Here is a 23343-nt window from a genome sequence, read left to right as displayed (position 1 = left end):
TTAGCTTCCATTTTAATATTTCCTGTTTAAAGTCTTTGGAATTATTATTAATTCTTTGTAACCAATTCTAAGTGAAAGTAAATCCTACACCTATTTTTTCAGTCTATGTACACTGCATTGCATGCATATTAAATTCCACCATGCAAATATTCCCAAAAGTTATGAAACAAGTTACAATAACACCGGTTTAATTATTAAATATATTAAAAAGCGTATGTGGATCTCAAATGAAACCAAATATGGTGTTTAAAAAGCGTGTCATGATGTAATGCTGCCAAACATTCACATGCTGGAGGTTTCTCGGGCAAAAGGGCAAACTGAGGCTGATCTACCCGCCCCTGACAACCATCACAAACCCACACACAACAGCAGCAGCAGCTCACATTCACTCAGCACGAACACAAACACGCTTTAAACCCGACTAACTCCGCTCAAACTCACCCGCGATGAGGCACAGAACGCGACCCCGATGACGTCACGGCGGCAGAAGTTCGTCTGAAGTGCTTTATCTAATGACTTTAACAGGTGAGTTTACCGACACTGAGCGGCATTAGTCACGTTAAACCGACGCGATTCTTCAGTGAATGTCGGAAACATGAGATGAGATCGATGAACTTTAATATATGCGCGTGTGAAAAGAGACTCCAATTAATTTATAATATCAATAATGTAAGAATACGCTATTAAGCGTAACGTTTACTGCAAACCGAATCACTATGAAATCATCAAATATACTGTTTGTCTCACCACTAACATTTACAAATATAATTCTGAAAATATCTAATTTTTACTACTATTTTTTTTAAACCGCTTGCCTGTTTCATAAAGAACATAAAGATTAAATAGTATAATATAGGCCTACTGTATTTGTCTCACTATTAACATTAAAAATATTATTCTGAGAATATATAATAAAAAGTAGGTACGTCCATGTGACGTCACCACGGCAGACTTTGTCTAAAGCGGTTTGTTTTATTAACATTACGACGACATATTTAAGTATACTGTAATATCCTGTATATGTCCCACAGTTAACATTAAGTCTAACATTAAAAATATCAATCTGAAAACCTCACCTTTACAATATCTTTTGATGCGGTTTATTATTTTCCAGTGACGTCACTGCTGCAGCGATTTCATATATAATATTATGACATCTTTAAATATGCTGTAATATATTATATTTGTCCCACATTTAACATTAAATCTATCATTAAAAATATGAACGAGAGACAAACTTTATTGTTATGGTTATACAGAGATGCTATCGGTTAACACCATTGCACTTTTAGAAACGTTACACCTTCTGTGGTACAGTTGTACTGCATTACAGATATTCCTACCTCATCTGATCCTTAAGATTTACTTATGTAACCTAATGTAGAAAAAAAGTGGATTGTTTAGATGTAGTTCACATTTTCAGACAAAACGTTTTCCAATCTAATGTGAAATCTGACTGCTCTTTATGTTCATCAGGTAGCTCGCACATGTTCTGTGTCGACCAGTGACGGACATGAACGGAAAAGGCTGCAAGCTGATGGTTTCTCCGTCCGGTCCGGCTCAGGCTCCTCACCTGAGGGTCCAGACGGGTCACTCCTGTTCTCCATCGCTCCATCCCGACTCCACACCCGGAAACCCGGCCCTTCTCCCCACGCTGAGCCTCCGCCGACAGGTGCTGACCAATAAGAAGCTGGGCTTTCCGCACTCCTCGCAACATCAAGCTCCGCCCCTTTCACTCCCAGCATCCTCCTCCAAACAGTCAGCTCGACCCAGCTGCCCAGACAATGGTACGAAAGGTAAACAAGAATAAAAATCTCAGATTTAAATGCACAGAGTTTGCTACAAGCCATTTTCCGTTGCTTGAAAGAGCAGCTGCTGTTCATAAAATTAAAAAGCAATAAGCCATGTCTGAGCTCCTCTCTACCCATAATGCTCAGCTCAGTAAGCCAGATCACGAGACACTATGCTTTTGAATGGGATAAGGGACTATTGAACATCCCCCTGCTGTTTAAACAGCACTTCCAGCGTTCATTTCGTCTCTGACTGTCAGGACAAAGCGAGGATTTGCATTGCACTTAATCAGGCCTTACATGAACAAACCAAGTCAAATCAGACCCATGAAATCCTTTACCCTGACTTTCCTATTTTCAACCATCACCATTCAATTAATAGCTAAAAATTAATTTTGAAGGAAAAAATATTTTATGCAGATTGTTTCGAAGCATCATGTTTTGGGTTAAACTTCTAACGTTCTTAGAATATTAAAAAATAAACGTTCACATGTTATATTTTGAGTGAAAAAGTTAGTAGGATGTTGTAAGAAATGTTTTTGTAACATTTAAGTAATATCATGGAGTTTTTAACGTGAATTAACATTCAAATGTTATATTCGTGGTGGAAACGTTAGTAGAATGTTGTGAGAAACATTTTTGTAACCTTTAAATAACGTTCTAATCAAAACATTTCAAAATCAACTTTAGAACTTAAATTTGTTCATGGTTTTCTGTTTTGTTTGACCGGACACACATTCAGTTCTCTGGACATCATCTTGTCTTGTGACCAAAAACACATTGCACTGCACGCGCACCCACGTCCAGCAGCTCCGTCCATGTCTTGTCCCCAAACCCTGGCTCTCATATTTCTGATGATTAACCGAGCAGAAAGCTTGTACCCAAACGAGCCATGGAACCAAAGCAGAGAGAGAAACTCATTAGAACTTAACAGAGCAGAAACACTTCCTTGGCTTTACGGGTTTGTTATAAGAATTCCATGACCATTCATGTGTTTCTGTTTGATAGAGACCAAAAAATATGACATTAGAGGACAAAAGCTCTGGTAGTCCAGCCAAAAATGCGGAAAAAATGTGTTTAGTTTTCATTAAATGTTAATATACGGGAACTAGATAATATCTGGAAATTACTGATTGATTTGTGATTTATAACCCGGTATTATTGATGCTTCTGAGATTAAGTCTTTATAGCCATTTTAGCAAAACCTCAACTATATATGTGACCCTAGAGCACAAAACCAGTCTTAAGTGTCATTTATTTAAATTGAGATGTATACATCTGAAAGCTGAAAGCTGATGTATGGTTTATTAGGAGGACGATATTTGAAAATCTGGAATCTGAGGGAGTAAAAAAATCTAAATATTGAGAAAATCATCTTTAAAGTTGTTCAAATGTAGTTCTTAGCAATGCATATTACTAATCAGAAATTAAGAGTTGATATATTTATGGTAGGAAATGTGAACTGAACATGATCTGTACTTAATATCCTATAAAAAAATCTATAATTTTGACCCATACCATGTATTGTTGACTATTTCTACAAATATACCCCAGAGACTTCAGACTGCTTTTGTGCTCCAAGGTCACAATTTAGCCAGCTTTTTATGCATTACAAGTATATGTTTGTGTATAACACATGCATGTGCTGTAAAGCTTCTGTCCCAGCGAGTCAGTTCATGCATGAGGTATAGGAAGTAAAGCTTGCTTAATCGGCACAATTTACAACAACAATATTTAATAGTCTGTAAACATTTGCAATGCTTGAAAAGCCTGTTGTTATTATTATTAAGCTTTGAATTGTTGTTTGCGCCTTGCAAATAATCAGAATTAAAATATCTTAGTTCAATCTTAATGAGTCAAATGCAAACATAAGAAGTTCTCGTGAAGTTACCAACACTATGGAAAACAATAAAGGCAGAGAAATCAGGATATGACCAATCATAGTCCTGTTATGCCGTACAAGGAAGGAAAATAAGTATGTCTCCAAGGCAGAACGGTCTCTGATCTACTGGAAACACAGCTTGATTATTAGTTCTCTGCTGGAGACTGGTTTTGAGTCTTTTACTGCCAATCTTTAATGGATAGCTTCTCTGGCAGTATGAACTTCGGCATTAGTGCAAGAGTTCAAAACTTAGTTCTTTTCACAAACTTGAAATTTTGATTTAGCGCAGCTCTCACAGGAGACTTTATATAATGCAGGGGAAGTCAATCATCATTATTCGATCTGATATAAACGTGTCTTTCTCAGGTTACTTGTCTTTGGGGACGAACAGAAGAGTGTTTGGGCCGTGTGGCGGTTCAAACCTGCAGGTGATGAGCAACGCAATGTTGGTCCAGAGTCTGGGTCCGGTTTCTCCACAGACTTCGGTCCAGAACGGCCCACATCACTCACTCACGGTTCCCTTCGCCGACGCCAGGTAAACATCCTCACACGCTTACAAATAAAAGCTCTTTTTAGCAGTGATGCCATTTTTGGGTAAAACAAAAGCATGCATTGGCCTCAGGCTGTCAAAGTCCAAAGGAACCACACGTGTCCCTGCAGCACAAAAGCACTTTATTATAGATTTATAAAGTATAGATTTCTCTTTTATGCCAAAAATCATTAGGATATTAAGTAAAGATCATGTTCCATAAAGATATTTTCCAAATGTCCTCCCGTAAATATATCAAAACTAGTAATATGCATTGCTAAGAATTCATTTGAACATCTTTAAAGATGATTTTCTCAATATTTAGATTTTTTTTCGCTCCCTCAGATTCCAGATTTTCAAATAGTTGCATCTCAGACAAATATCGTTTGATCCTAACAAACCACACATCACTGGAGAGATGATTTATTCAGCTTCCAGATGATGTAGAAATCAATATTTGAAGAAATTGACCCTTACGACTGGTTTTGTGTTAAACATTATACTTAATACTTATAAAAGTTTTTGTAAAACATTCAACAATATTAAAAAATAACATTTTGGGTACAAATAAAGTTAGCAGAATGCTGTAAGAAATGTTTTCGAAAACATTAAGAAACTTTATAAACACGACATAGAAACAGACACCTGAACGTTTTACAAAATGATGTATATTTCTGTTTTAAAAGACACCTTTAATGGTATAAGAGCTAAAGTGGGTGTTTTTCATCGTACATAGACTTGGGAATATTGTTTACGTATCTTGATTTTGAAAAGTGATGGCTCCAGGTCTATTTAAAAGTAAAAGAAAAGAGTGACTGGGATATCCTTTGATAAAATCATACGACTAATGCAACGACGGGCTCGCTTCAGATTCCCCAAGTCTGTGTTGAACATAACTTGAGGATACTTTTTGGTAATTCTGGTGTGATCTCTCGCAGGTCTTTGCTGTCCAGAGAGTCTTTGGCCTCGACGACCCTCAGCCTCGCAGAGACGCAGTCGATCCGCAGCAGTAAACTGGACTGGCCCTACGCTTACCGCGTTCTTCCTCCGCTCGGGCTTCAGTCTTCAGAAGCAGCCGATCCGCATCTCATTCCCGGATCCGAGTCCGTCTCCAACCCCACGTCTCTCCCGCATTATCTCTTCAAGGAGGACAGCAACCGGTGCAAGAAGCGAGCGCTGTCCTTGTCTCCGCTCTCGGACGGCATCGGCCTCGACCTCAACTCCATCATCAGAACCTCTCCCACATCTTTAGTGGCGTACATCATCGGCTCCCGAACGTCGCCGGCCTCGCGTCCCACTCCTTCACCTCTGCAGACGGATGTTTGCGGACACCTTCTGGGCATCAGAGGCAGCTGCATCCCTCATCCCAACCCCAACAAGTCAATTCAGACCCCAACTGTCCAGCCGCTAGAAGACCAATTCACCAATCTAGCAGTGGAGCACCAACAGGAGATGCAAACTCCTTCAATACAGCTTCAGTTTGAGTTGTCTGCCGTTATCAGGACGCCCAGCCCTCCTCGAGGTCCTCCTCCGCCCTACAACGCCCACATTCAGATCCCAGCGGCGTCTTCAAACAACCTCAGGGTCCTTCCGTCGACTCTGTGCCCGATGCTGGAGGAGGACGAGGACGAGGACGTCAGCGGAGGACACTGCTGCTGCTGGATGGACTGCGGCGCGGTTTACACCCAGCGAGAGGAGCTGGTCAAACACATCGAGAAGATCCACGTCGACCAGCGCAAGGGCGAGGACTTCACCTGCTTCTGGGCCGGGTGTCCTCGCAAACACAAGCCCTTCAACGCACGCTACAAGCTCCTCATACACATGAGGGTCCACTCCGGGGAGAAACCCAACAAATGCTCGGTGAGATTGGCTTGAGATTTAAAGTCGATTGAATTTAAATATGCAAGCACAGACTAGAAAATAAATACATTCTATAATAATAAAATATACACACACAAACATTTTAATAACAAATAAATATCGGTCATTTATAAGTAATATAACATCGTAACTGGAAATCAAATAAACGTTATCTGGGATACAATCAAATATATTGTTATTTTAGTTTAAATTAAAGTACTATAATAACAAAAAATAACTGAGATTGTAAAAAACAAAGCTAACTGAAAATGACAAAAACACAAAGTTACGAAGACTTAAAATAAAAACAGAAGATACATATAAACTAATTCAAAATATGGATAGAAAACTACGGTATATATTTATGTCTACACACACACACACACATATATACATATAAATGCACACACAAACCTTTTTTGTGTAATGTATAGGTAATTCGACTGGAAACATAACTGGAAATAAAATTAACATTAAGTGGAATACAATTAGTTTTTTTTATATCAACTAGCTACAAATACAACATTTCCCATTTAAATTTAATTTGAACTACTAAAATAACTAAAGCGGAAATAAAAATGAATAAAAACTATTTAGATGCTGAAAAAACCCAGAATATTAATTAGTAAAGGGAGTTTAATTACTAAAACTTTATAATAAAAATGGAACAAAATATTCAGAATATTAATAGAAATTTAAAACCAATTAATACTACTAATAGAAATAGTACCTAAATTAAATTAAAGACTATATATATATATATATATATATATATATAATATGTGTGTGTGTGTGTGTGTGTCAGACTGTGTGTTTTTGTGTGTGTGTGTGTGTGTGTGAGACTGTGTGTTTGTGTGTGGTGTGAGACTGTTTGTCTGTGTGTGTGTGTGTGTGTGTGTGTGGTGTCAGACGGTGTTTTTGTGTGTGTGTGGTGTGTGTGTGACTGTGTGTTTGGTGTGGGTGTGACTGTTTGTGTGTGTGTGTGTGTATGTTTAGTGTGTGTGTGTCTGTGTGTGTATGGTATGTGTGTGTGTGAGAGACTGTGTGTGTGTGTGTGTGTGAGATTGTGTTTGTCTGTGTGTGTGTGCATGTATGTGTGTGAGACTGTGGTGTGTGTGTGAGTGTGAGACTGTGTGTGTGTGTGTGTGTGGGTGTGTGAGTGTGAGACTGTGTGTGTGTGTGTGTGTGAGACTGTGGTGTGTGTGTGTGTGTGTGTGTGAGACTGTGTGTGTGTGGTGTGTGTGTGTGTGTGGGTGTGTGAGTGTGAGACTGTGTGTGTGTGTGTGAGACTGTGTGTGTGTGTGTGTGTGTGTGTGTGTGTGTAAACATCTGAGAATCCTTTTGTTTTTTACGTTCCAGTAAGCAATGAAGTTTCTTCTAGTATCTTAATGTGCAGACACAGATATACATCAGCCAACACTCTCTTCACATCTGTTTCCAACACAACCACATTAGAATAAAAAGCTACTTTATGTTTCTAAATTGAACTTTTAATATCGTTAGAGAACCATTAAGGAGCTTTCTTTATTTAAAGTAATTAAGAGACCTGCACAAACAAGCACTTTCTGAAACGCTGTATTAGCACAGAGGATCTGATCACAGAGAGAAGGCTGCATACATTACAACACAGCAGTGCTTCAGCAAATCACTAGTTTTCTTCTGTCTACCATTGACAGCATCTCTAGTGGAGAAATAGCCCTCTATGTCTTTCTGTTTAGGTTTAAGCTTAGCTAATAACACATTAAGACATCAACACAAAACGAAATCCCTGCTATTTAATCAGTATAGTTGTGTGCTTTATTGTGCTGTTGCGTAGAGGCTGTATTATCTCTCTTTTAACTCTAAAATTCATCAACTAATTAGTGATTATCCTTTATAGTTGACATGGGAGTTGTGCGATTGTGCTGTTATTAAATAGGGACAAAAGACTTGCATTTAAGATCTGGCAGAGACGTGTGATGTGATGCATTCGGTCCTGGAGGCTTTATTTAGAAACCAGATTTCCTGGAAAAAAAGTGGTACTTGAATTCACCGTAAAAAAAGGGGGATATATTTAAAGGGATAGTTCAGCTCAGAATGTAGTCAGTGATTGTGAATGGTTTGTTTTCAGTGTTAGGGTTCTGATCAGATCACGATCTATGAACAGCGTCTCTAGCAGAGCGTGTTTCTCATGGAGACACTTCTCGTCTGGGGTTGAGTCCGTCAGTCATTAATAGCACACGCATACCTGTGGTCAAACTTTAGCTCCGCACACTTACTCATTACCAAAGCCTTTGCTGTTGCCTTGGAGCCGGGAGCAGTCGGATGGTTTTTCCAGTGAGCGTAAGAAAAGACAAAGAAGCTTTCCTGCGTAAAGCGCAGTTGCTTGTTGTCTGTGGACTGAATCACACACACAAACACGATCTTCAGCGTCTGTGAGCACCAGATGAATGGAGTCGAGGGTAAACAGATCCGTGAGTCACTGCAGCATAATGACACAGATCTGATGTCCTGAACAATCACAGACCAGTCCCAGCATGCTCAGCCACTACATCCATCCATCTATCTATCTAGAATAGTGTATTATAATGACACCGTGGCTGATGCCTCGGGCAGTGTTTGTGCTAATCTGATTAGTGCATGCTGTATTGATCCCAAAACCGATCAGATCTGCCAAGAATACTGGCGGTTTTCAACAGTTGTAAGGAGGGAAACCACTGCGTCTCTTCAGAAAACACTCTTTGTTCAGGCGAAATGGGATCAGAGCTTTTAACCCTTTAACTGACGGGATCTCAAACAATAGAGCTTCAAACACCCGTCAAGTACAGCAACTTCCAGTTTGCTTTGTTAACTTCATGACTTTGATTGACCTTTCACTTTATAAGAACAAAGGCCTTCCGTTCTGCCTTATTGTATGAGCAAACGCAATAATTGATATAACGAACCCTGTTGAGACACATTAATGTCTGGCGCTTCCTTACCGTAAATAAATGATACTGAAGAGTTGTAGTTGTCTGGGTGCTAGTAAAGCTCTGGCATGCGGAGGAACGTTCTCTCGACTGCTGGCACTCGCTCTCGTTCAGCGACGGTGCATGGCGTGCTGCCACGGCCTGTCAGGGGCCGCTTGTGACTTTGAGCGGCACATTGGAGCCTGTTGCCATCTATTCAGGGCTCCGTCTCTCTGAGCAGCCGGCAGGACTCTGAGGTTTATTAAATAAAGTCCATGTGAAAGGTCCTGGAGTGCACAGACACGGCTGCACATGGCTGGACGTCTGTTTTCCCAGCAGGCCTGATCTGAATGCTTATTGATCGGCTCTTTTCTGTGGCTGGTGTTTGTGAGGACAGCTGGGATGGTTTAGGTGTTGTTTAGCTTCTTAATGATTCACTGGTAATTAGAGAAGCTGTCGTTATACTTCTGACTTTGATGAGTATAGTCAGGGAGCTCAGGGACTTCAGATGAACGCTCCCAGATCAGTCATCTTCTGTCTGTAGGAACAAGAGACAGACAAGAGAAGAAACAAGCTCTGAATTCATCCATCCATCCATCCATCCATCCATCTATCTATCTATCTATCTATCTGTCTATCCATCCAGGGACTACGGGTGAAAATTAGCTCTTGAGCTAAAACCTGGTACTATGCATCTCTCCCTTTGAGGTTAATGTTTATTGTACGCTGTCCCTGTTTCTTTAAATAAATCAATACAAATAAATAAATCCATTTATCTATCTATCCGTCTATCCATCCATCTATCTGTCTATCCTTCTATCATCCATTTATCTATCTATCCGTCTATCCATTCATCCATCTGCCTATCCATCCATCCATCCGCCTATCCATCCATCTGTCTATCCATCTATCCATTTATTTATCTATCTGTCTATCCATCCATCCATCCATCTATTCATCCATCCGTCTATCCATCTATCCATCCATTTATCTATCTATCTGTCTATCCATCCATCCATCTATCCTTCCATCCATCCATCCATCCGTCCATCCATCTATATGTCTATCCATTCATCTATTTGTCTATCTATCCGTCTATCCATTCATCCATCCATTTATCTGTCTATCCTTCTATCATCCATCTATCTGTCTATCCATCCATCCATTTATCTATCTATCCGTCTATCCATTCATCTATCCGCCTATCCATCCATCTGTCTATCCATCTATCCATTTATTTATCTATCTGTCTATCATCCATCCATCCATCTATTCATCCATCCATACATCCGTCTATCCATCTATCCATCCATTTATCTATCTATCTGTCTATCCATCCATCCATCTATCCTTCCATCCATCCATCCATCTATATGTCTATCCATTCATCCATTTATCTATCTATCCGTCTATCCATTCATCCATCCATTTATCTGTCTATCCTTCTATCATCCATCTATCTGTCTATCCATCCATCCATTTATCTATCTATCCGTCTATCCATTCATCTATCCATCTATCCATCCATCCATCCATCTATATGTCTATCCATTCATCCATTTATCTATCTCTCCGTCTATCCATTCATCTATTTATCCATCCATCCATCCATTCATCCATCCATCCGTCTTTCAATCCATTTGTTTGTCCATCCATCCATCCGTCAGTCATTCCATCCATCTATCTATCCATCTATCCATTCATCAATCTATCCATCCATCCATCCATCTATTTGTCTATCCTTCCATCTATCCATTCATCCATTTATCTATCTCTCCGTCTATCCATTCATCTATTTATCCATCCATCCATCCATTCATCCATCCATCCGTCTTTCAATCCATTTGTTTGTCCATCCATCCATCCGTCAGTCATTCCATCCATCTATCTATCCATCTATCCATTCATCCATCTATCCATCCATCCATCCATCTATTTGTCTATCCTTCCATCTATCCATTCATCTGTCAATCCATCTATCTATCCGTCCGTCCATCCATCTATCCATCTGCCTATCCATCCATCCATCCATCTATCTATCTGTCCATCCTTCTATCATCCATTTATCTATCTATCCGTCTATCCATTCATCTATCTGTCTATCCATCCATCCATCCGCCTATCCATCCATCCATCCATTCATCCATCCATCCATCTATCTGTCTATCCTTCCATCTATCCATTCATCTGTCAATACATCTATCTATCCGTCCGTCCATCCATCCATCTATCTATCTGCCTATCCATCCATTCATCCATCCATCTATCTATCACAAACACTGCAGGACACTGAAGTCTGTTTCCAAGTTGTTCAATATAACCTGATTAACACTCCACTAATTATTAATTGTTAGCAGCTGCTATCACTCATGTCTGTTTGTGATCAATATTCATAAGTTGGGAACCGGCAGGATTTGTTAAGATGACGATCTGCGATGTGAACAAACTGCATAATGGTGTCTTTCTCCCGCTGCTTTTAGAAACAATCCTGATTAATCCCGATCCCAGACACTAACGAACAGCTAAACAAACAGCACGTAACGAGGCACAAACCTCGAGTACTAAACACATCCAGACGCCCGAGTGAAGCAGAATACCTCGGCTGAGATTTACAAGCAGACATCACCTCTGCCAACGCAAAGAAAAGAGCAGGAGAACACAATCCCTGTCTATTAAAGACGGACCAGCAGAACCAAAAAATACAGATCTCCCCGTTCTCACAAAACAAACCCTCTTCAGCTTAGCCTTTAGATTGAATCTCAACACAAGCGTTGTGACTCCAATAACACCTTCTTCATACAGTACTGCTGTTAATATCTACTAAAATAACCCTTTGATTATAAAGTAACAAGACATGCTGACAGAAACACCCTTCGACTTCAGCAGCTTCCTCTTCTGTAAGATGAGCTCAGAGCACAGGAATCCCTGCTATTGCTGAAGTTGCTTTCAGATGATTTCAGTTGGTAATCATTTATTCCCAAAGCATATTTCTGGATCATAAATGAGGTCAGGATGTTTGTTCACAGCTCAGTGGGTTCTGGTATCCGTGACCATGATCACTGGCATTCCTGTCAGGACATTAGAGAGGACAAAGATCAGGAATCTCACATTCTTCCAAGATGAGGCCACTGTAATCCTTGTGATGTCATTTAATTAAGGAGAACAGTCGAGCCTTTGATGTTGCAATATTTACATAATGCATAATGGCAAAATATGCTTATTGCACAACAAAACTGTAACATCACATCAAAATTACATGTATTTATGATTTATCTGATCATTTGATGATATATATATATTGTCATTAAATTGGCCATACAGTGCAACAGCTTATGGTTTCCTAATATCTTCTCCCCTGTGATGATGGTTTTAATTATTAATGGATTTAAATATTATACACCTTTAGACACATTCCTGAAAACTGAGTAAGTGTGAAGCCTCGTTAATCGTGTCTGAGATCCTCATCATCCAGGAGAACGGATGAAAACATGTCGCCTACATTATCTTATTTAATAACAATAGTTGCACAGAGAATAGTGTTGGTTTACTCTAATGAAGACTGCACAGAATAAGCCGAGGGAGCGTGAAATGGCACACGACTGGAAGCCAAATTTGAGTGAGTTCTGCATTGGCTCAGTTCATTTCCAATCAGCGCACAGTAATGAGAGCTTGTGAATGAGACGTAAACTGGTCAGTTGTGCAGAAAAACACTGACCCCTCCTGGTCGATCTGTGTCATGTTGTCCAGAATGTGACACATCTAAGCTGTTTTTCCTTGTATTCTTGACTTTAACTCAAGTTTGAGGGCTGTCCGAAGGCGTTTTCCCGCTTGGAGAACCTGAAAATCCATCTGAGGAGCCACACGGGCGAGAAACCCTACGTGTGTCAACACCCCGGGTGTCAGAAGGCCTTCAGCAACTCCAGCGATCGAGCCAAACACCAGCGAACACACGTCGACACGGTGAGTGGAGCCGGAGAACCTCATGAAGCGGAGTGTGTCCGCACAGAGACGTGTCACTAACAGACTGTGTCTCTGCAGAAACCCTACGCCTGTCAGATCCAGGGCTGCGCCAAACGCTACACAGACCCCAGCTCGCTGCGCAAACACGTCAAGTCACACTCCTTAAAGGAGCAACAAGCCCGGAAGAAGGTACGAGAATCACCCAAACACGTATAGTTCTTATTACAAACTCTGATGATGATCTATTTTTTCATGCACCACAGAAATAATTCGCCCGGCCAATTGTTTGGAATATCTAAGATTATTTTTCTTCCGCTCACCAGGGCTGCTTTTATTTGATCAGAAATACAGTAAAAATTGTGAAATATTATTCTAGTGTAAAACAGCTGATTTCTATGTGAATGCATATTAAAGTGTAATTTATTTCTGTGATGCTCCGCTGTATTTTCAGCATCATTCCTCCAGTCTTCAGTGTCACATGATCTTCAGAAATCAGAATAATATGATGCTCAAGAAACATTTTAGATTTTTATCAATGTTGAAAACCGTAATGCACAACCATATGTTGTGATAAGTAAAAAAAAAAAAAAAAACAATATGGGGAAAATAATACTTTATTCATCAAGGATGCATTACATTGATCAAAAGTGCCAGTAAAGGCATTTTTAATGTTATAAAATATTTCTATTTCAAATAAATGCAGTTTGAATTTTCTGTTAATCTGTGAATCCTGAAAAATAAAATGCATCACAGTTTCCACAAAAATATCAACTGTGTTCAACACTGATAATAATCAGAAATGTTTCTCGAGCAGTAAATCATCATATTATTCTGATTTCTGAAGATCATGTGACACTGAAGACTGGAGGAATGATGCTGAAAATACAGCGGAGCATCACAGAAATAAATTACACTTTAACACAGATTCACACAGAAAACAGATGTTTTACATTAGAATAATATTTCACTATTTTTACTGTAATAAATCAATCAAATAAAAGCAGCATTAGTGAGAAGAACAGACTTCTTTGTACTTTAAAAAAAAAAAAAGATTATTTTGTGTTCCACAGATAAAAAATAAATACATAAAAGCATAAAGGTTTGAAAATCTATCCACTCAGAACAGGATTGCACATCACAAGCATTCTCTCTCAAAGAACGAACACAGAGTTGTGTGTTTGTGACACTGAATGTGTAAAAGAGGGGTGTTGATAACCAAGTCTCTACACTTGTAACTTGTGTCGGAGCCGTTCATTATCACGGAGGAACCAAATAAAGGTCACGTCACCATAGATACAGATTCCTCAGGTAGAGAAAAAATACCCTGCGCTTATACACCATCTGTCCAATCATTCTCATCTATGATTATTGTGAATTACTCAGAATATACTGTATTATTAGACACGCTAAATATAATCACGCAGGTCGAGAGCTCCAAACGCGGAGATATTTTAAGCTGTGGTATCAAACCATATGCTCATGATTAATTACAGTATATTCCACTCAATTAAGCAAAAGATTAAGAGCCGATTATCCGTGCCATTATCTTGCTTTAAACTCGTTAGGAAAGTAAATGCAGTCTTTAATCAACATGAAATCATATTGGACAGCTTTTTCTTTTTCAGAGTTATTGTGAATAGTTTATTGGTGCATGTTTTTTTTTTCAGCATTTAAGCTGCAAAATAGGCATTTGCACTTAGTTTTAGCATAGAATTCAGTAACTTCTACAGTAAATAAAATAGAAAAATTTTCACTCAGAAGTTACGGTTTTAAATTTCACAAATAATTATATGGAAAGAGCAAGTAACAATTAAATATGGGATTTTTAGGTAGAAACAGTAAAAAAAATATTTTCTTATTCTAATAATTTCATTTTTGCAATGTACTTTATACAGTCCAAACTGGTAACACTTAAAGCATTTATGTACATTGCTTAATAATAATGCATTCAAAAATAATTGTAACCAAACATAAAATGCATTATAATATTTGACGTTTTTTTCATGCATTTTAATGCATTGCACTAAACGGTGTAATGAACAATAGACAATATTATATTATAACTGTGCTTAGAATTATTCATGAGGTCATACAATGCATTATAAAGGTATAATTAATGCATTAAAGCTACTTCTATAATGCATTATATATAAAGGCTTTAAGTGGTGAAAGCGTGTGATGTTGACTGGATGTGTTTGATGTGATGTAGTTGAGACGCAGCACAGATCTGAGTCAAGACGGACTCAGCGAGTGTTTGACCGTTCAGCCGCTGCAGCACAGCCTCGCACCACTGGACCTGATTGAGACCAAGTGCCAGTCACCCATTGATGATCTCTACACTGGTACGAAACATTATTGTTGCTTATATGTGAGTCAGAACAACAGTGTAATCTCTTCTGGAAATGTATGCAAAAGATGCAAATATTTATCCGTCTAGTGCATATTTACACAGAAAAACACTGCAAAAGCAGTGCAGTGTAATGCAAAAAATGCCTTCTGTGTAAACTTTCAGTATATTTTGGTTATTTCATTTATTTTTCTATTGTAGGGATGACCCTAAACCAGCCCAGCCACACAAACACCCTGCAGAACGTGATGCAGATCCCAGGCGCTCCACACACCCTCCAGACCCCCATGCAGCTGCCGAGGTAGTAAAACTTGATCAGTTTCAATGAATGGCAAAAATGTTTAGAGCTCGTAATATTAAATCAGAATGTTCTCATCTTTCCGCTGACGTATGACCAATCATTTAGTTTATCTTAAGCTCCGCCCGCAAGCTCTGAGAACCACGCCCATATCTCAACATCCAATCAAAAGTCAATTCATAGAACGAGATCCCACCCAACATTTTTTTTATTTTTTTTATATGGATGTACATGAAAATATGGATAAAGAAATGTTTTGTCACTACTTCCGACTTGATTAATTTTCCTATGCGGACTTACATTAAATGTATTACATTTTTGAATGAAACCAGTGTTATTTTAGGATAATTTTTAATTTGTATTTTTAATATAAATTTTTTTTTTCAAATATATATTGAATTAGATTTTATTTTAAGATTTTCCGTTTCCACTTAAAAGATTCACTATTTTTTCTGTGTTTTTGTTATTTTTATGAGTGCTTTTTGTCTATATGCTATTAGATAATCTAATTTTAGTTTTTTTTTATAAGAAATATATATATTTATTTATAAATTGTAACTAAAATTGAATATATATATATATATATATATATTCAATTTTAGTTACAATTTATTTTAAGTAACAAATTTTTGTATGGCTTTTTCTGATGAATCAGTCACAATCAGGAATAGGGGTGCTCCGATCATTAATGATTAATGCTCCGATCCGATCATTAATGCGCATCTCGTCAGTAAAGCCGGTTCTCTAATCAGCGGTTAATTTCCATCAGGTGCGTGATTTCACATAGAGCAGCTGTTACTACACAGAGCCGCATCTTCTCAGTTAACAACGGCTCTGTGTAGTAACAGCTGCTCTGTGTGAAATCACGCATCGGAGCACCCCTAATCAGGAACATTAGGAACGTTTCTAAAAAGAACATTATTTAGTGTATTTGGTGTAATGAAATGTGTTTACATGGTTTAAAGGTTCAGAAAACACATAATTTTCCACATACTGTACATTATTGTTTCTCCTCTAAGCCCCGCCTTCTGAAACATGTTGATTTTTTCAAAGCGAGGTGTGCTCTGATTGGCCAGCTGTCCAGTGTGTTGTGATTGGCTGAATGCCTCAAGAGTGTTACAGAAATGTTACGCCCCTCACTGTACTGTGATGTGTGTCCCAGCGCGATGAGACAAAACCAATAAAACCCATTACAAACGAGGCATTTTTTGCATCCAGTAGGGACATAATTACTGATTATAATGACTTTTTTCACATGTATAAAGAATATCTCTTTGGGTTTGAGACTTCAGTCTTTGAAACTTTAGGGATCTTATCTATTGACTAACAGCTTTTAACACTCCAAAGAGAAATTAAACTTGAAATCACATCATATGACCCCTTTAATAGCTCTGGTCATGCCATCTTTGTCAAGTGACATGTTCACTAAAACATATCAGAGATCTGGATTTCCCTGATTGATTAACGGTCTGCTCACATTGAAGGAAACGATAACGATATCCGATTCCCTCGCTGACAAATGAGTGTGTGTGAGAGTTTCGTCGCCCTGAGAATCACAGAATCTTTCCTCTGTAACGTCCTGCTGGGCTCAAAACTGTGAGCTAGTTCAGTCGAAGTCTGAAAGACGTGAAAAAGGAGAAAAGACGGTCGTTCATGCATCTATGACCGGAGAAAATGAAGGTACATTTGTATTCACTCAAAGATCAGAGCGCCTCGACACCAAGCTGGCATCACTTCTATGCAGCAGTGTCTTTCAAGCTTGATGAATCGAGTCTAATAATCCGTGCTGGGCCGCTCAATGCAGTATGGTTTTTTTTTTTTCCCTATTACTATGTTTTTGGTCGGACCTCAATCGAGCAAGTTGCCACAAACTGAATCATTGTCTAGTTGACATTCATTTGGAGTTTGAATCGCTGTGACCGATTCAAAAGCATCTTTTCTTTCTCTCTGATCTGCGACAAATGCGTTCCTGGTTGTCATGGCTTTATGGCTGCAATAATCTGATTCAAATAAAGCAGGCTTTTCTCTGGTGAAAGGCTCCACTGCGCTTTTGTGTGTTTTACTCGTCTGCTGTGGCAAGAGCGTTTGGGAAGAGGTTGATGTTTTTGGAGGCACATTCCTCCACTTCAAAGGCACAGAGAAGAACCTTTTCTGCTTTTCTGGAACCAGATGCGCATGGCTTCTCGCTGCTCGTGATTGTCCCCGCACCGGCGGTGGGCACGCCATACGCCACGGGATCCAAGGAAGACAATCGGCTCGTGAGATCGAGACCTGCTCTGCCTCATTGGTCCCGATGCTATAGTCACCGACCAGAGAGCAGCAGGAATTCAATAAGAGAATCATAAAGTGCGAGAAATACCCAGGCAATGGGATCGGCGTAATTACCTCACTTTGTGCTTAATCAGTTGTGAAATGTACCTTAGTCTCCAGAGTCTCTGTTAAAATCAGTTCGTCTGTTGCTGTGCCACTGTTCTGATGCACTTTTACATCCAGGAATAAACACAATGCTGCTTTGGAGCAATGAAAGAGTGTCATTGATGTCGCTGGAAACTAAATCAAACATCTGAAAATGGTGAACCAGTATGCTTGAACTTGAAAGATACAATTCAGGCAAAGTTACTCATGTTAAACTCATAGTTATGAGTTCGTTCATTCTGTTGTTTCATGGGAAGCTGGACACAAACATTTTTTTTTTAAATCACTATAAATCACAGACTCAAGCTCCAAATGAATCACTACAATCACAGACTCAAGCTCCAAATGAATCACTACTGGACAGAATTGGGCTCCAAATGAATCACTGCAGCCTCTGGCTCCAAATGAATCACTAAATGATAGACTCTAGATCCAAATGAATCACTAAATCACTGACTCTAGCTCCAAATGAATCACTTCACTGCAGACTCAAGCTCCAAATGAATCATTACTACACAGACTCGGACTCCAAATGAATCACTACTGGGCAGAATTGGGCTCCAAATGAATCACTTCACTCACTGCAGACTCTGGCTCCAAATGAATCACTACTGGGCAGACTCTGGCTCCAAATGAATCACTACTGGGCAGAATTGGGCTCCAAACGAATCACTACATCACAAGCTCAAGCTCCAAATGAATCAATAGTTCATCTTGGTGGCTGTTGTAGTAAAACCAGTCAAAATTTCCAGAGAGTTCCCCATTTAAAAGCTCATTTCATGTGCAAAGATGTTACCCAATCGCAGCAGTGGGCATTTCAACAGAGCCTTCAAATCAGAGACTAAATTCAGCATAGTAAATTACCATTTATATCTAAATTATGACAAGTATATATATAAAATATATACAGAGATTATAACTGCACCTCAGGAAACATTATAAAATAAAAAATATTAAATGGATTTCATGAACTTTAAGGGTTAAATTACTCATTGTTAACCCATACATTCATGCTGTTATTTCTGAGCTAGTATAATTTCACAAATCTGACTTGAGATGTAGTCTAATATCATAAATCACAACGTTTTTAATTTTTTAATTGTTTGGGCTCCTTGCTGCTGTCACCTATGGCTTGCTTAGTTGGGGTTCTCAAAGACTTAATATTCAATATTAATATCTGCACTGATCAGATGTGAACAAACTTGAACTGAATAATGACACTTTTGTCTTCTGAACACAGTAACATGAAACACTTTCATTATAGGAGAAAGTCTGGAACAACATTTAAGGATGAGTAAATGTTGACTGAACTACTGTACTTCTTTAAAAAGCATTGAACCGCTGTCTAGATTTAATATTAATGATTTATTATTGTAAAAGCGTCTTATTTCTCAGGCTTAGGGTTCCTGTGTCACATCAGGTGTCCCCGGGCCCTTCAGCGCTCCTGTCATCTCATCACACGCTGGACCACAACACTCACAAACTCTCCAGATACCCCAGTCATCTCAGGACATCCCTCCCTGACAGTACGGACCTGCTTTTTTATGTCTTCATCTGATCTATTTCATGCAAAAGTGTGATGATGTCATGGAATCCCTCAAATTACGTTTCCACATTTAATTGTACTTAAATATTAAAATATTTTAAAAATACAAATGATCTATAGAGAAATTGATTTTGCTCCATGATTTGGTAAGAATATTTTTTGGATTTTTTTCTGATAAAACTAAATTAAAACGACGCAGATAAAAAAATAAAAAAAAGAAACAGACCAGAATTTTGTGATTGTATATCAATATGGTGATAAAAAATGGTTAATAATAAATAATATTTTTTGCAGTAATAGTAGTATTATAATTGTTAAATAAAAAAACAGCAAATATTTAGAAACTAAATATGAAATATAACGGTAACACTTTAGAATAAGGTTCCATTAGTTAATGCTAGTTAATGTATTAATTAACATGAACAAACAATGAATAATACATTTATTACTGTATTTATTCATCTTCGTTAATGTTAGTTAATGAAAATACAGTTATTCATTGTTAGTTCATGGTAATTCACAGTGCATTAACTAGTGTTAACAAGCACAACTTTTGATTTAAATAATGCATTAGTAAAATGTTAAAATTAACATGAACTAAGACTTATAAATGCTGTAGAAGGATTGTTCTTGCTTAGTTCATGTTAACGAAAGTAGTTAACTAACATTAACTAATGGAACCTTATTCTAAAGTGTTACCATTATAACTATTGTACCAGTACATTAATACAGTGAAAAATGCAATTATATTTTACTGTAAAAATTAAAAAACAAAATATTATTATTAAAAATACTAAAATTAATTTTACATCACAATTGTAAAATTACCATATAATTTTTTAAGGGGGAAAATATACAGGCCAGAATTTTGTGATTGTATATCAATATGGTCATATAAAAATATTAATAATTAATAATTTTGAGCAGTAATAGTAGTATTATAATTATTAAAAATAAAATACATTTTAAGAAACTGAACATGAAATATTACTATGTACAACTACAATAATACAGTGGAAAATACTATTGTAATTTTTACTGTAATTTATTATTATTATTATTATTAATACTAAACTTAATTTTACATTACATTTGTAAAATAACAATACACATTTTCATGTATGCCTTAATTGCTTTATTTTCAAATGTTAAACCATCAAACTTTTGTTGACTGATCTCTGAATTAAGTGCATTTTTGCAAACTTTTTAAAGCAACCTGGTTTACAACCAGCAACATACAATTTTATTTTCCTGGAAAAAAACTCAATTCTATATATTTAGATTTATATCGTTGCTTTTCTTTTCGATAAAATAAAATATTATAGAGAAAAGACAGAAAGTAAACTTTTCCTGACCGATTTAATTATAGATAACAAATGTCAAATAACGATATAAATTGTTGTGTGATAATCACACAAAGCCATGCTGTTATTTTAATTTTTATTTAGATTACTAGTGCAGCAAAAGTTAACCTAGCAGCCGTCCTAGCAACCAGATAACACCACCCTAGCAACACTAAACACAAGGACATTTACATACACGCCACATATGCAGTAAACAGATGCAAAATGCATATTTAAGACGTGACTGTAAGCGGAGAACGAACCGGTCAGCGCTGAATGATTCACAATCTGCTCGTTCCACTCTTACAGCAACAGATGGCAGTCTGTCGGGCGAAGTCAAAAATAGATCCACGTCTTAATCTCATCATACAAATTGTATAAAGTTCTCCCTGACAGATACGATAACCTCATTCTCAAGCCTGGATTCTTAAATGAAGAACGCAGAAGTCGGATTGCAGCGGTTAGATTTGTAATGTTGTGTATAATCAAAAGGCATAATGGTATTTTTTTTTGTGCATGAACATCCATCAGGTTTCTCTGCTGATGCACAAACCGTGTTCTCATACGGTAACACACCGCAGGCTGCCAAACACATTACTCCTTGTTCCATGATGCAGATGCCCATGTTTGAGGACAATCTGGGCTCCTCAGACGCGTCTCAGTCAGAGCTGGACCTGCTGCACACGACTCTGTCAGGCATCGCTGGTAAAAACACTGACAGATACTATAAATCAGCCTGGTGTGTGTTGCAGAAACTAGCATGCTAATGGTTCTGTGTGTTTGTGACAGCAGTGTTCGACTGCCAAACTGGACCTGAAGAGTTTTTGGGAGAGCAGGGGCCTTCGGTGCAGGAGGACAATTACCTTCACATCTGTAGCGTGGAGAGAAGCCCGAGCCGGATCTCATGCGTCTTTACTGAAGGGTGAACACACGCTCCCCTTCAGGGGATCTCATCCACCTGAGACGTTTTTGTCAACTCACCTGGGTTGAATGTATGAGTTTTTTGGAAGGAACTTCCTCATGGACTCCTAATGGATTTTGTATAGACTGTATAAGCACAGATGCCTGAAGTATTTGGACTTTTAAGCCACGTTAAGCCTTCACCGGATAAAATATTGAAGCAAGTGTCTTGTATCTGTGCAACTCAAATGCTGACGGATCTTTTTTTGTTGTTGTTTTTTTTTCACACCACAAAACTTAACTCCAAACTAGACAAACTTAATTTTGCCAAATGTTTGTCTTAAAGGAATCGTGTTGAAAAAAAGCTCAACCTCCGGCCATCCAAGATCAGGATGAGTTTGTTTCTTCGTCAGGTTTGGAGAAAAGTAGCATTGCATCAGTGTCTCATCGATGGATGCTCTGCAGTGAATGGGTGCCGTCAGAATGAGTCTCAAAACAGCTGATAAAAACATCAAACACATAGAGTCTATAATCCATAATAACACTTCCTCCAGTGAAAAAGTGCATCTGCTGTTGTCTCTCACAGATTAGTTTAGATCTGTTTAAACGCTGCTTGATCTGTGCAGATTTCTCTCCTGATTCAGACAGAACACTTTTTCACTGGAGGAAGTGTTATTATAGATTATAGACTCTATGTGTTTGAGTTAAAATCATCTTAATCCTGGATGTGTTTCAGGTTTTGTCTTCTCCAGATGTTCACTGATGGACTGGAGTGCTGTGGATTATTGTGATGTTTTTATCAGACTCTCATTCTGACGGCACCCATTCACTGCAGAGCATCCGTTGATGACACACTGATGCAATGCTACATTTCTACAAACCTGATGAAGATCTGATTTTATAAGACATGGCAGATTTTTGGATGAACTATTCCTTTAAAAAGAGTGTTTGTGTATCTTTCTTTACAATAAATGACATGCTTTGATATTTTAGGTATACAAATATTTTGGGGTGCCACTACAGTATGTAAATAATTATTGAATAAGCAAAAGAATGCACTTATCACAGATTATAGCCATTTTGATGTAAATATTTATACATATAAAGGATATGTTTGTTATGTTTTACTGACTAAAATCATCTATGAGCATGAATTGCCTATTGAGGTTTACATATCCTCGTCCAGTTTGTGTGTGAACACCTTTTAATTGCTGATCACTGAATGCAGTAGTTGTGTATTTTAATTTTGCATAAATTCCTTTATAACAGACCAGTAGTCGACTTAAAAAATAAATAAATAAATTCAGGTTAATAATAAAATGTATTGCTTTTTCTTTAATACTCTGTTGTTATGATCTAATCTAGAGCAATCTATCTAACATTTTTGGAAAATATACATGTTAAAAAATATATATATTTTAAAAAGTAATTAAGAGTGCCAATTGAAGTTTTTTAATATACTAATCTGGTTTCTCTTTATTCAGCAGATGTGGTCAGAATTCATAAGTCCCGCCTTTCTCTTCCATCTCAACCAGAGCTGCTTTGG

General features: G+C 37.9%; 1 protein-coding gene across 3 annotated transcripts; it reads left to right on the top strand.

Moving 5' to 3' along the window:
* The first annotated feature begins 308 nt into the window (after positions 1-308).
* On the top strand, positions 309-22222 carry LOC113083576 (zinc finger protein GLIS3-like). 3 transcript variants are annotated; one of them, XM_026254629.1, is made up of 11 exons: positions 309-525; positions 1477-1787; positions 4039-4207; positions 5140-6061; positions 12787-12948; positions 13027-13137; positions 15158-15290; positions 15497-15596; positions 19404-19534; positions 21429-21602; positions 21687-22222. In XM_026254629.1, the coding sequence occupies exons 2-11, from the start codon at positions 1514-1516 to the stop codon at positions 21821-21823; spliced, it is 2313 nt and encodes a 770-aa protein (XP_026110414.1). In that variant the 5' UTR covers positions 309-525; positions 1477-1513; the 3' UTR covers positions 21824-22222. The 3 variants fall into 3 exon arrangements, with proteins under 3 accessions (XP_026110414.1, XP_026110413.1, XP_026110412.1); XM_026254628.1 differs by having other exon boundaries at positions 311-525; positions 1477-1796; positions 21690-22222; XM_026254627.1 differs by having other exon boundaries at positions 311-525; positions 1477-1796.
* Positions 22223-23343: the final 1121 nt, after the last annotated feature.

The sequence above is a fragment of the Carassius auratus genome, unplaced genomic scaffold (assembly GCF_003368295.1).
Source record: "Carassius auratus strain Wakin unplaced genomic scaffold, ASM336829v1 scaf_tig00038904, whole genome shotgun sequence".
NCBI classification, from domain to species: Eukaryota; Metazoa; Chordata; class Actinopteri; order Cypriniformes; family Cyprinidae; genus Carassius; species Carassius auratus.
Note: the sequence above shows the minus strand (reverse complement) of the source record. Positions and strands in the feature narration are given on the sequence as shown.